This window comes from Sylvia atricapilla, chromosome 20, assembly GCF_009819655.1.
Source record: "Sylvia atricapilla isolate bSylAtr1 chromosome 20, bSylAtr1.pri, whole genome shotgun sequence".
In the NCBI taxonomy this organism is placed as follows: domain Eukaryota; kingdom Metazoa; phylum Chordata; class Aves; order Passeriformes; family Sylviidae; genus Sylvia; species Sylvia atricapilla.
Window position 1 is genome coordinate 9,813,561 of NC_089159.1, and position 13,897 is coordinate 9,827,457.

At 49.4% G+C, this 13,897-nt stretch overlaps 1 protein-coding gene across 4 annotated transcripts in view; it reads right to left on the bottom strand.

Annotated features, from left to right (window-relative positions):
- The window catches only part of ACACA (acetyl-CoA carboxylase alpha), a 103,010-nt gene that overhangs the window by 28,894 nt on the left and 60,219 nt on the right, over positions 1 to 13,897 (bottom strand). For all 4 annotated transcript variants that reach the window (XM_066333557.1, XM_066333555.1, XM_066333554.1 and 1 more), the window contains 5 exons: positions 13,578 to 13,724; positions 5,477 to 5,746; positions 4,946 to 5,043; positions 4,376 to 4,496; positions 3,810 to 3,920 (listed from right to left, as the gene is read on the bottom strand). In XM_066333557.1, coding sequence (XP_066189654.1) covers positions 3,810 to 3,920; positions 4,376 to 4,496; positions 4,946 to 5,043; positions 5,477 to 5,746; positions 13,578 to 13,724 — 747 coding nt within the window. The remainder of the gene's footprint in view (positions 1 to 3,809; positions 3,921 to 4,375; positions 4,497 to 4,945; positions 5,044 to 5,476; positions 5,747 to 13,577; positions 13,725 to 13,897) is intronic.

Here is a 13,897-nt window from a genome sequence, read left to right on the forward strand (position 1 = left end):
CTCCTCATCACCATCAAAAAACAAACTGCTGGAGAGCCTGGCTGGACATCTACATAAACTGCTGGGAATATCCCTGAAAATCTCAGCTGAGCCTGGCTTCCCCCAGGAAAAACCCAGAACATGTGTCTGCAGGGAGAATGGGACTGAAAGCCACTATTTGTTTCCATTAACACAACAGTCTCCAAGACGGGATTCCTTTTAAACACAAAAGACAAGGAGGAGCAAAGTGATTAAAAATAGGTCAGCAGCAGACTCTGGAACATCCTTGGGAGGACTGAGATGGAACAGAGCCCTGGAAGCTTGAAGCACAGAAGCAATGCAGGAATTGGGAATGCCAGGCCCTTTGGTCTTCCTTCCATTAAAAAGAAAACCCATGGAAATGAAGGTGTTGGTGCAGGGCACAGCATGTCATGTCTGGAATCACCCTGTGCTCAGCTTGTGACGAGGGAAGGGAGTGAGAGAGGAGGAGGAGGAGGAGGAGGAGGAGGAGGAGGAGGAAGGTTTGAGGGTGGAAAAAGGGGGAGAGGCCAGGGGAAGTTAAAAAAAAAATTAAAAAAAAAAATAAAATCTCTTGCCTCAGCAAAAGTTTTCATTAAAATTTTAGACAAATGATCTCTGTGTCCTTCTCCCATGCTGCCTGGGGCTCCATGCTATTTCTATGCAAATAACAACCTCGTGGTTTATATCTTATTATTTCCACCGGAGCTGCGGCGACATGACCCGAGACGTGTGTGAGGTAGAGACAGAGAGAGAGAGGGAGAGAGAAAGAGAGGGAAGGGAGGGAGAGAGATGGAGTGGCTGCTCGCTGAAGTGTGAAAAAATATTGTCAGGAGTGAGCAGCAAGAACAAAAAAAAAAAAAAAGGAAAAAGAAAAAAATTGCAGGGATAACGTGTTTATTTCAGCCCCTCTCCCCATGTGAACCAGCATCTTTTAAAATTCATTGGGCATCAGGCGATCATGCACAATCCATCTGCTTTCACTTTATCATTTGCATTTCATGCCTCCTGGCTTTTGATGTGCTGATACTTTGATGCAGTCAGGAGACGCGCATTATCATTATTTCAATTTGCAGGGGGGTCAGCGGGCTCGGCACACGCTCACCCCGAGCAAGGAAATGGCATTTCCACCTCTCCACCCCCTGCTGAAACGCGCTGGGGAGACAAAAGGGGGCAGCTGAAACACGGCCCCGTGTCCCCTGGGCTGGCACTGTCCCCAGAGTCACTGTCCCCAGAACACCTCAGCGCAGGTCTGGTGGCACCAGGACAAAGAAAGAGCTCCAGCAGGAGCACAGGGAGACCCTGCACAGCCCCGGGGTGTTCCCTGCCAGGGAATGGGGCTGGAGAATGCTTCACCCAGGGTGTCTCCCCAAGGTGTGAGCAGCCAAGGGCAGGGAGCACCAGGAGCTGCAGCTCCAAATGACACTGACCTTGAGCTCATCATCTGAGTTAGAGGTCATCCTGCGGCTCTGGCAGCTGGACCTTTCCCTCCACACCTCAACCCTCGGGCTGGTTTTACATAATGATAATGAACAAGACCAGCAACGGCTCTGGCTGCACATAATGTTTGTCACCATTCCCCTCTGCTCCCTTTGGAAATTAGAAAGAATCCAGCATTTTACAGGAAAAAAAAATTAAATGAAACAACTTCCCAGAAAACCCTGCCTGCTCCCTGAAAGCCCAATTGTCTCCACTGCTGCAGAACACAGTTCTGTGCTGCACATTCTGCTGGCAGAGAGGAGACATTTTGAAGATGTGTTTGCAGACACAAGAAGTGTCAGCTCTGTCCTCTGGGAACACACGTATGGAAAAATCAGCAATGGAAAAATTGTCCCAGATCTCCGGCACCCAACTGGGGAAAGCTGAAGGTGGCAGTTTTCCACGTATTTATCTTTTTCTCAGCCATCACCTCTTGAGGAGGCCCTGCCAGCCCTGACTCCTCAGCTCCTCCAAGGGAACAAACAGCACCAAGACTGACTGACTCCAAACACAGCAAACACAACAGGTTTTCCCTCCTGGAGTCTCCTTCCTGGGCATGAGCAGGAACACTTCACATCCCACACCCCGCCAGCCTCTGCCCTCCTGCAAGGGGACACTTTGCAGAGCTGGCCCCTGGCTGGCAGTGACCTGATCTCTCAAAAATTTTAAATTGGCCCTCTAAATCCCAAAGAAAAGTGTTTAACAGGTTTCAGGGTGAGGCTGAAGTCAGACTCCACGGCAGGAGGATGCCAATGGAGCAGCATCCACTGCTTGTTTCAGATCCTCCAGAGGATCAGCCAGACTGAGCTGGGACACTCCAGGCTCACCCTGGACACCAGCTCAAACTCACACAACTGCAGCTGGATCCCTTCAAAAAGCCCTGAGAAGAACTGCAGGGGCTGGAAACTGAGGATGACATGAAGCAGCAGACACATCACACACCCCCAGGAGTGTCTGGGGGCTCTAGGGCAGGTAAATATTGTTGGGTCCTGCTGGAAAAGCTGCACAGGATGCAACAGGTTCTGCCCTCACCTTCAGACAGGTAGAGGTTCAGAGCTGACACCAACACACAAACACCCCAAGAGAACAGGGAGGAGGAGGGAAAGGGACACACAGGATTATTCAGCCCACTGAAATCCTGAGGATGGGATAAATCCCCCCCTTAGAAAGCAGCTCCTTCTGCCTGTGCCTGCTGACAGATGTCAGGCGCTTCATTCAGTCCACACCCTTCATTTTGAAGTGCCTAAAATGCAGTGAGATGAATCCAGCCCTGTGAAAACAGCCCTTGACTCCAGGGGCAGGGAGTGCAGTTGAAGCTGGGAGAGGGGGAACAGCCTGGCCCTGCCATCTGGGAAACTCTGCAGGGCCCCGAGCCCCAGCAAGTGACAGCTGGAGCCAGGCAACTCACTGCACTCCAGCAGGCACTAAACTGGCTCCATTTCTTTTTAAAGGCTGGATCTTCAAAATGCCTCTTTTCCTCCCATTGATGCAGGTGTGTGTGATGTGTGTAAGAGATCTAACTGAGGGTGCTGCAGCCTGGAGTTGATAGGATCAATGCTTCATTTTCTGCAGAGCCCCCTTTATTCAGGGGAATAATTCAACAAGAGCCTGTTTTCCTTTATCTCCCATTGTCAGGCAGGCACTCCTGGAAACACAGCTTGCCATGGAGCACAGCCACCCCAGGTGCTGAGAGTGCCTGAGAACAAAGCTGCTCCATGTGCAAGGGCACTCACAGCACACAGCCCCAACTCCAGGGAAACAAAGCCCTCAGGGACAGGGATGGGAGCAGAGTGGGCTGGGAGCTGTGTCTGCACCAGGCAAGGAGCTGCAGGCTGTGGGATTAATGGGCTTGGGGCAGCAAGGGAGAAAATCTGCCTCTGGAGTGGAGAAAATAAAATAAAATAAAAAAAAAAAGAGCCACTTTAGTAGTGAAGCTGTAAGTTTTCTTTGTAGCAGCCCCAGTTGCTCCTCCTGTCCCCACAGCTGAGATTTCCAGCAGGAAATCTCCTTCCCAGCCTGGGAAATCAGCACCCAAGCTCCTGAGGTTCAGTGTTCCCCAAAACTAACACAGTGCTGTGGATGATGGGAAGTTCAGGTGAGTCTGGAAGTTCTGGATCCTGGGATTATTTTGGAACAGCCCTTTGTCCCTTCACAGCACTCAGGGGGTGAGAGAAGACACTGCCTGGGCTTCTCCACTCCTGGGATTTAATCACAACCCCTGGGAAAAGCTGCTTCTCCTCCTTCTCCAAGCCAACCCCAAACCATTCCAGGACTCCAGGGCAAACCCCAGCCCCACTCAGGAGTGCTCTGAGGGCTGAAATGCAAAGACTTGCCTTGTTGAGGGCCCCGTAGCCGGTGAGGATGATGTGGGAGTTCTCCACCTGGATGGTTCTCTGGCCCAGCCGGACCAGGTAAGCCCCAATCCCAATCGCCCGACACGTGACCTGGGGAAAACGGGGAAAAAATAAAATAAATAAAAGCAATGGCATTGATTTCTGTCTCTCCACACAGCCCCAACCTATTGATTCAAACACTGAGATAAAACTCAAAGGTATGTTGGTAGTACAAGGCTGTAAAATCTACTCTGGCTGGAACATTCCAGAATCCTTTACTCTGGAAAAACACAGCATCTGAATATAAATGTATTTTATTAAAAAAAAAATGAGAGAAGCAGCAACTTTCAGACTGAGCAAATACGAGGCCAAATGCCTGAAGGGTTTTAAATTGAGTGTGGAGGGGACCCAGCCCTGCACTGCCCCAGGAGCACTGCTCAAAGCCCACAGCAGCCCACTTCCATCAGCCAGAAGGCTGATCCCAGATGGATGTCTGGGATATCATCCCAGGATTTTTAGCTGAAACAGACAATACATTTGAAGAATAGAAAGCAGTGGGGGATTACCAAGCTGATGGTGATAACATTCTCATAGGCTAAAGATGATTCTCCAGCAATCATGCCACATCCTCTGAGGTTCTCCACTCCAAGCCCGTCCTCCTTCCCGATAATATCCGTTATCTTGTACCTGAGGGAGATACAGACAGCCTTTGAGTCACAAGGTCCAGTGATTTGCTGAATCAGTTTGCTACAAAGAAAATGAAAAGTGACTAAATATCATTAAGGTTCCAAGGAGAAATGTGCATTAAGGCCGGGCAGGAGCTGTGCAGGGCTCACCCTGCAGCTCCATGGAACACTGTCACGGCTGCAGCACTGCAAGGGGAAGTGCCAAAGGAGAGGAAGGCTGGGAAAAGTGTCCTGTCATTCCCACAGGATGTCAGGAGCAGGCTGATTAATAAAGGAAGGGAGTGCAGACAAAGGGAAAAAGGAAAAGAACAAGGATTACAACAAGGCTCTCACCTTTTCTTCACTTCCTTGTTCCATGCCTCCAGCCCCTGACCCTAAGGAACGCCTCAGCTGGGGACAAGGACACACCAGGCACCACCCAAGGATGAACAGAAAGCTTTTCATTCCTACCTGGACTCTCCATTTTCCTCCACGTGTTCACAGTGAACAGAGTTCAGGGCGCTGACTTTCTTATAGTCTTGAGGAGTCAGGTACAAGTATTTGTATCCCTGCAGGGAAAAACAGTTCCTTCATCCCAATCCCACCCGTAATAACCCCCGTGACCCCTCCTGAGACAAAACTTTCATGGGACAGAATTTAATTCCACAGAGTGATAAGAACATTCTCTCAGCACTGGAGATGCAGCTGAGGCCAGTGAAAGCTGGGAATGCTGCAATATTTAGCACTAACTCCTTCTAGATGCCAATCTGCTGCCTGGGAGATTGTCAAATCCTGTCATGGAATGGTCTGGGTGAGAAAGGACCAGCTTGCTCCCAGCTTCATCCAGCTTAGCCTCGGACATTTCCAACGCCAAGGAGAACTCTGGAGGTGACACGCTCTGAGAAACCCTTACCCCTCACCTCTGTTAGAAGAGGTGGTGCCAAAACAAGACTCCTGTGGGCTGCTGCAGAGTTCCCTCCTCTGCCTGCTGCAGCCCCTCACCTTGTAGGGGTTGTCTGGGTCTTCCCAAGCCACGTGGAACATGTGCCGGATCTCCTCGGCCAGGCCGATCCTGGCCCCGCTGTTGGCGGCCACGTAGATCCTGGGGATGCCCTGCACCCTGGCCAGCTCGGATGCCCTGAGGAACAGCAGGTCCTCCTGGGGCCCAAAGGAGCCGATTTTGTAGGTGATGTCATTGCTGATGACAATGATGTCCCGACCCTCCGGGTACTCGGGCGTCTTCAGCGTCATCCTCCAGGCCACCATCCCGATCTGCAGCCCCAGAGCAGAGAACAGCACAAAATCAACCAAAATCGGCCAGGGGGGAAGGAAGGGAGCCACACCGAGGCCTTGGGAAGGCTGGGCTGCAACACAGACTGGACAGAGCTGGAGAAGAAAGTAGGGATTTATTGAAAGACCTCCAGGATCCACCTTGGGCAGGACAGAGTTTGGCCAGGGCTACACCCAAGGTGGACTAAAAATGGTCACAAAATGGACCCAAAATGGTCACAAAATGGACCACTGGTCACGAGGTCTCACACTTTAATAAATTTTGGTCCATTTGCATACTGGGGTTTAATTGTCCAATTCCAGCTCCACGTTGTGAGGTCTCATCCTTCCTGTTCCTCCCTCCAGCCCACCCTTGGTTGTGCTGCTGGGTCTGAAAGTTGTCCTTGGTCTTCAGCAGGAGAAGGATTTGTTTTGCCTACCTCCTGTGTGAACAGAGCTGGCTAGCATTTAATATGGGGCTCAGAACTGCACCCCCAGGCAGCACAGAATCTGGAATACATGGAAGCTCAAACTGAAGCCATCAACACTGGGAGCATTTCTCTAATTTGAAGAAATAGTCTCTTGGATTCTCTTGGACTTGGCATATTTTCCTGGGGAACCTGGATAACAGCAGCTCTGATGGGCTCTGAGCACAGCACTTGATCCTTCCCACATTCCCTGGAACACGTTCTGCACTGCTCTCATCCCACCAGGACACTCACCCTGGTGTTCCCTCTCCCTGTTCAGGGGTTTATCTCAAGTCCAACACGTTCTGTCCACGCTCCTCCCGGGGAGCTGTGTGTTCCCTGTGCTCCCACGGTGAGGTGGGATGTGCTGCTGCACAGGATTCCTGACCACCTGCTCAGCCTTCCCAGGAATCACCCCACACCCTGATCCCGCTGGAGTCTCATTCCTGGGAATGAGCAGGAACACATCACATCCCACAGCCCACCAGCCTTTGCCCTCCTGCAAGGGGACCCTTCACAGTGTCCCTCATTTTACTCTCATTTTAACCATCTTTTGAATTCACTGCTATCTCAAATTCCCCCCTCCATCATCCCTTTCACTTCTTCTTCTCTTTCCTTTCCTTCCCCAATTTTTACTTCATCCCAAACCTGCCTGGGTAAGCAAGGCTTTTTTTGCTGCCTGTTTTTCTGTTTAGTTTTTTTTTTTATTTTCTTTGCCCAAAACTCAGGGGATGATGTCTCCTGGAGGATCAGCAGTGCCTCCCCTGCCTGCCCCATCCCTCAGGCAGAGCTCAGGGCTGAGCTGGCCAGCTCAGAATGCCATTAACAGATGGCAACAGCAGCATCCTTTGAAAGGCACATGCATCACCCAGTCCCCGCTTGCCCAAGGATCATAAGCTCTGAGTACACATTCCTCAAGCTGATTTCACATCCTCTGCAATCAGCAGGGCTGAGACTCTCATCGTGGAGCCTCGGAATTCAGAGCATTGATGAACTAAAGCGGGAGGGGGAGATAGATCTGTGCCATTTAATCCACAGCCAAATGGCACAACACACAGCCCAGATCCAATCAGCGGCTGCAATAAGATATGCCATAATAGGCTCATTAAAAAAAATAAAGAGGCAGAGGAATTAATCAAAGGGTCATTGGAAGTAAAGAAGGCAGCAATCCAAAAATATTACAGCCAGCTACTGGCAGATCCTTCCTCACACCCTCCCCTCCCAAGAGCTGAGATTGCAAGTTAACAGAGTGTTTCAGTTCACCTTCTCCTTGGATTCCTCCACTCCTCCTCTGACAAGCCAAAAGGGAATAATCTGTTTGCCTCTGAATATTTGCAGACTTCAGAGTTCCACCTCAGCATCCAGCTGCAGGGTTTGGAACAGAGAGATGCTGCAGCAGCTTCAAAGAAATGAGCAAAAATCCCTAAAAGTTGTTTCCTCACAGCCACATTGATCCCGTCAGCCAGGGACCAGTGATGGACCAAGGAGTGCCCAGGGCTGGTCTCATAGTCCATCCACCAGGATGTAAGAGATTTTCCTCACTTTCAGCAGCTCGATGAATTTTTGACAGCACAGGAAACAGGCCAACTTAAGGCATTTCTTATTTAGCAAATTCAGGTTGTAAGGGAAGCGTTGGTGCAGTTTCCTAACCCAGGATCGTGTGTCCTCCACACCAGTAAAAGCCCCTTTTGCTAGTGCTCACCAGGAGAACAGAAAACAATCTACCCAGGGCACAAACTCCTGAAAACAGTTTACACTTGAGAAATACAGAGCAACCCTATACAGTTTAGGAAAAGAAAAATTAAAAGTGCACCACCATTAACTTGGGTGTCTTTTGGCTCCCCAATTCATTGCGTGTTTTGTGCCATTTATCCAGTCATAAAAAGCCACGGGGATCTGCACAACTAAGGATTTTTTTTTGCAATGAATTTGCTAGATTCAGTTGAGATTTATGGGCAGTGGAGAATGGCTTTCTATTCCAGAAAAAAAAAAAAAAAAGAAAAAAAAAAAAAGAAAGGAATAATGAGATTTTTAAGTTAACGGTAGCACTCCAAAAACTGGAGAGTTCCCAGGTTAATTAACCAGGCTGAGTTAATCACCTAAGAGCACTGGCAGGCAATAGTAGGTGATGGTGAGCAGCCCTGGCTTTGGAACAGGCTCTTTTGAAGAGGCAGCACAGTTTGGAAGTGCTGCTCCTGCCACGGCTCCATCCCCAGCACACCCAGGAGTGGAGCAGAGGCGGAGGAAAAAAAAAAAAATAAAAGCAGGAACCGTCTTATTTAACTGTTTTTATGTTGGCAAAATGATTTGTGCCACGGTATTTCCATAAGAAGTGGGACCATTATTCTCCTGTAGGAACACATTTGGTTTGAAAAGTATCAGTGGGCAGCACGTGAAAATCAAAGGGGATGAATTATTCACAAGCCCCGATCAGAAGTGATCATTATTTCTGATGCTCCGAAGTGTGATTAGGATTCAGTGCTCAGCTGTCATTTGCTCCCTGAACGGCCCCAGCCCTGCAGAAATTGCACGACACACGGAGATGACACCCAAGTTTCAGCTGTGTAATTTTACACACACCTTCTCCCTCTCCATCTTGGCCTTAATGGAAGCATTAAGAGCCAGTAAAAGGGGCGCGCTAACGAACGGCGCTCGTAAACGCCGCTCGTTTGACACCCAGTGTCAACACTAATCATGGCCTAAAATTAACACCAAAATTGACTTCAACATTAATTGCACTATCGATGGGAACAGTAATACACACACTGATGCAGTTCCAAATTGACTGCCGGTGGCAGCCGGAGCTGTTGACGACAGGCACCGAGGGGAAGGAGCCGGTCCCAGGCTCCCTCCGGGAAGCTCCGAGCAGAGGGGAGCCACTGCCAGTGGTGCTGCTGGTGCTGGGGACAGGCAGCTTTTCAGGCTCATTCTGGCAGCTTCTGTAATTCCTGGAGAAGCACAGAATATCCTGAGCTGGAAGGGATCACCCAGTCCAACCCACGGCCCTGCGCAGACGCTCCGGCAATCCCACCCTGTTCCTGAGAGTGTTGTCCAAACACTCCTGGAGCTCTGGCAGCCTGGACCATTCCCTGGGGAGGCTGTTCAGGGCTCCACCACCCTCTGGGGGAAGAATCTTTTCTTGGTATCCAACATGAACCTTCCCCTGGCCCAGCTCCAGCTGCTCCCTCAGGTCCTGTCACTGGGCACCAACAGAGGAGATCAGTGTTGGTTTATTCTTCCCTCCTCACAACAGGACAGTGCTGAGCCCGGGGACTGGAGGCCAGGCTTCATTTTATCTTTAAAATTATCTTTATCTTTCATTTTATCTTTATTTAGATGTTTTTAATTTTTTCAAATTTACATCTAAATTTGTAAAGCTGAATTTGGGTATTTACTTGGTGCAGATGCAGCAATTTTGGCATTTCATCACTTGAATCTGTTGCCTGGAATTTCAGGTCTAGAAGAGCAACTCTCTGCATTTTACACTGTGCAGAGCTTTCCAACTTTTGTCTGGAGCACGAACCAGCTCCCAGGAAAAGGGCAGAGTGCACGTGGTTTGCCAGAGGCATTCCAGCTCCGTGCCTTGACGAGGGTGGAGTGCCAAAACCCAGGATTCCTTCTTGGCTCTGCAAGAGGTGTCCCTCAGCAATCCAAGCGTGGTGGTGGCAGGGTGTGCTTGTTTTGTGCCAAGCACACTGGCACCAGCTGATGGGAGGGAACAGCTCCAGGGTGAGACCAAGTGCCCAGGGAAAGGTGTCACAGAATCCCAGAACAATCCAGGTTGGAAAAGACCTCACCAAGGTCATCGAATGCAACCTTGTCACCCAGACCAGAGTGCCACGTCCAGTTCTTCCTTGGACACCTCCAGGGATGGGGACTCCAGCACCTCCCTGGGCAGCCCCTTCCAGTGCCTGACCACCCTTCCCATGGAGAAATTCCTCCTGAAGTTACAGATGGGCAAAGACACATTACAGAGACACAAAACCTGCATCAGGAGCTTTCCAGTGAGCAAGAACCTTCCTGCCCACAGTATCCACGTGAGCCACATACACCCGTTCAAACATCTACATGAAAATAAGAGAATAAAACCGTGCCACCTCTTCCACCTCTGTTCCTGGAAAGCTTGGATTTGGGGATTTTAAAACCCTCCAAGAAATCTGCAGCTCTCACTGCTGCTTTAATTCCCTGTGCCTGCCATAAAATGCAGGAACAGGGGGTGACAAAGCAGAACACGCAGCTCAACGATTAAGCTGTGCTTGTATAAAATGCATTAGCTACACCTTTCTGCCTCTGGCAATCCAGAGCAGCATTCCAGGAGCCCTCTGCCATCCTGAATTTCCCCTGGCCAAACCTTCCCAGCTCACCCAGGAAAGGTGCTGCAGCCAAAGCTCCAGCAGACAGCGGCGATTGTGGATTATTTCTGATCCTCGTGCTACTGAGGAGGAAAAACTGTGACATCTAGTGCCAGTGGGGAAAAATGACACATTCTCCACGGGCACCGGGATGAAGGGGGATGTGGGGTGTTGCTGCAGGCCCTCCTTACATCACTTTCTCCTTGTCCTTGAAGATTAGTTGGGTCTTATCAGCAGCTGGAGCTTTCCCGGTGCCAGAGGATCAGGGGAAATTGTAGTCAAAATACATAAAGTGCTATAGAAAAGCATCCAAACGCCCAGCTCAGGACTGACAAGGAATATATTGAGTTCTGCAAGGGGCTCAGGGAATTACCTTTTCACACTGAGATTTCTGCTAATATGCTAATCTTGGGAACAAAGCCCTGGGCTTTGAAGGGGGTGTCACTGCGATTTAAACAGTGGTGGATACACTCCTGAACTGCTCTGTGCTCACCCAGCTCCTCACTCTTTCAGAGATCTCCCCATTTTAGCACAGCAGGGGTGGAGCAGGATGAGGTTGAAGGTCCTTACGACCCAAACCAGTCTGGGATTCTGTGACAAAGTGGTGAAAGAGGATGGCCAGAGGCTGGGAAAAGGTGTGTTAGTGATGCTGCTGTGTCCCAAAGGCAGGGCAGGGCCAGCAGCACGAGGGCTGGGAGCAGCCAGAGCAGCCTAGGAATAAAGAGCAACTTGTATTTTCACAGTCCATTAATTCCTTGGCTTCTTTGTTGAGACCACAGCAAAGAGCTAATTACTGCAGTGGCCTGGTGGGCGAGGGGAGTGGTCGTGAGCTACACGGAGAAAAACCTCGTGGATTGGGAGAAGTCTAGAGACATCAAGATTTTCCTGAAATCTCAGACGAGATTTTTGCCCAAAATGCTGCTTGCAAACTCTGTGAGGACAGGGAGAAGCCCAGCTTAGAGCTCGTGCCCTGCCCCGTGTCAGAACAGGGATTGCAGCTCTGGCTGAACGCTCTGCTCCACAAATCTCCTGGATTTGATGTTGGCTTCTCAATCCCTCCCACCAGCTCAAACACTCAGGGCACTCGCTCAGCTGAATGCTGTAAGAGCAAAAGTGTCCCGACCCCTTTTCACAGGGAGGAGATGTAACTGTGAGGAGAGCCAAGCCCTGGCTCTGAGACACCAACCCTCCAGTGCTGGGCTCCCTCTGGAAGTGTGGGAATGGCTCTGAACCTCTGACCAAAACAAGGAGAACCTGAATATACCCAACAACAACAACAACATCATTAACCACGGGCACCAATTCCCACCAGGAATCTCCTCTTCACTAAAAAACGCCACGGGCAATCTCTCCAACAGCTCTGAACTCAGAGAATCGGCACCTTTTGCTGGCAAGAAAGAAAAATAATGATAAAAATCTCACTTTTACCTGAGAAGTTCCTATTTCACCTGCCAGGCAGCTCGCTGGAAGCAGCTCTGGGGCACAGAGTCCAGTGTGGAGCTGGAGGGACCACAGAGCCCACCCAGTGCCACCCCTGCCACGGCAGGGACACCTCCCACTGTCCCTGGGTGCTCCAAACCCATCCAACCTGGCCTTGGGCACTGCCAGGGATGGGGAGCCCACAACCTCTACAACGCCTCTGGGCAAGAATCCGTTTGACAGATCACACCAGCTCAGATTAATTTACAAACCAACACTCCACACACCACGAGAGTCACGTAATTTCTTTACAGACAGAGCACAACGAAACCTACCAAGGGTTAAAAAAAAAAAATCTCCTAATTTTTTTTTTTTTTTGGTGGTCTTTGGGTACAGAATCTCTTATAATAAGACTATTTGTATTCATACTGGCAGAGTAAACACTACATGTTCATGCCCAGGCAGCTCTGTGCTTGTAATTTCAGCAAGAACAGAGCGACGTCCCTGAGGGACTTTGCTGTTTCCCCAGCCACCATCCACTCAAACGCTGAATGAGAGCAGGGAAAGAGAGAAAGATGATGGCACAAGGCTCCCCAGCAGCCTCAGCCTGCACTGGGAATGCAGGGAACAGCTCATTCCAGCTTTAATTACACCAGCTCAAACATTGCTCCTCAAGTCCAGCAGAAGACCAACAGTCACCATCGGGGGCAGTTTGCAAAAATCCTATTCCAAACCTTCCCCTGACAAGAGCCACGCAGGGAATGGTGAGGAAAACCCTTTTCCTTGCATCACTACCCTGATGGCTTTGAACAGAGCCTTTGCAAACCTTAAGCTGTGCATTGAGGAAAATATGGTTCAACGACACCAAGAAAAAAAATAAATGATATCGTCCCTTAGAACTGTTCAAATTCAAACGACTTTGGAACATTCACTCACTAATTCCCACAAAAATAACCAGCACATCTTCTAGTGGTTCTCTTGACCGTGCAGTCATTCCAAAGCTCCAATTTTTGCCTTCCTAATGGGAAGACACCCCAGCAAAACCCCACCACGACAGCAAAACCTCCTGATGCCATCCCCAGCATCAGCTCCTTGTAACTCTTGAGTAAGTCCAGCTCTAGAGGGGGAGGTTTCACACACCTTGATACAAACTGCATGGGGAGGATGGAAATGGAAGCATAAACCAGATTGTTCTGTGGTTTGGGTTGGTTTTTTTTCTTTTTTCAGCAAATGAAAATATTTCTCTTTAGTCTTGTAAAACACATTTTGCCCAAATACAAACCGCAGTTACCTGGAACAGCTGAATGAGTGTTTTTTAATTACAAAGGAAGCCCAGCACAGGCACAGGTTTGAAATGGAATCATCACTTACTATGGAAGTTAAAACACCCATTGTAGGGAAGGTATTAATTTTTAATGAAACAAAAAAAAAAAAAAATCCCATTTTCAAGAGTGAGATTCCATCTGTGAAAAGCTGAAAGAACAGATTTTTGTGCCCGGCTGGTAAATTTTCATTACAACTATCAAACCCAGCCCCAAAACACAGCATCTTGTGGGGCAGGGAGGGAGAAGGAGCACGAAAGGAAGGGACACTTGCCTCATTTCCTCCTGGCAGCCTGTTCATGTGCACCAGCTGGCCCTGGTCATCCAGCACCAGCTCTGTGTAGGTCAGGATGTCCGAGGGCAGAGGTGCTGGCGGCAGGAACGCGTGGTCATTCATGGAATTCCACAGCTTGATCAAAGACTGAGGGTGGGGAGAGGAACTCTCGTCAACAACATCACCTTCTGACACATTTTTGTATTTATATTCAGTATTTTATATTAATATTTATTTATATTCAATCCCTTCCTCAGTGTGGTATTCCCACATTTGGGAATTTGGGATTATTCCTGACTCAGTATTCCCAACACGACACC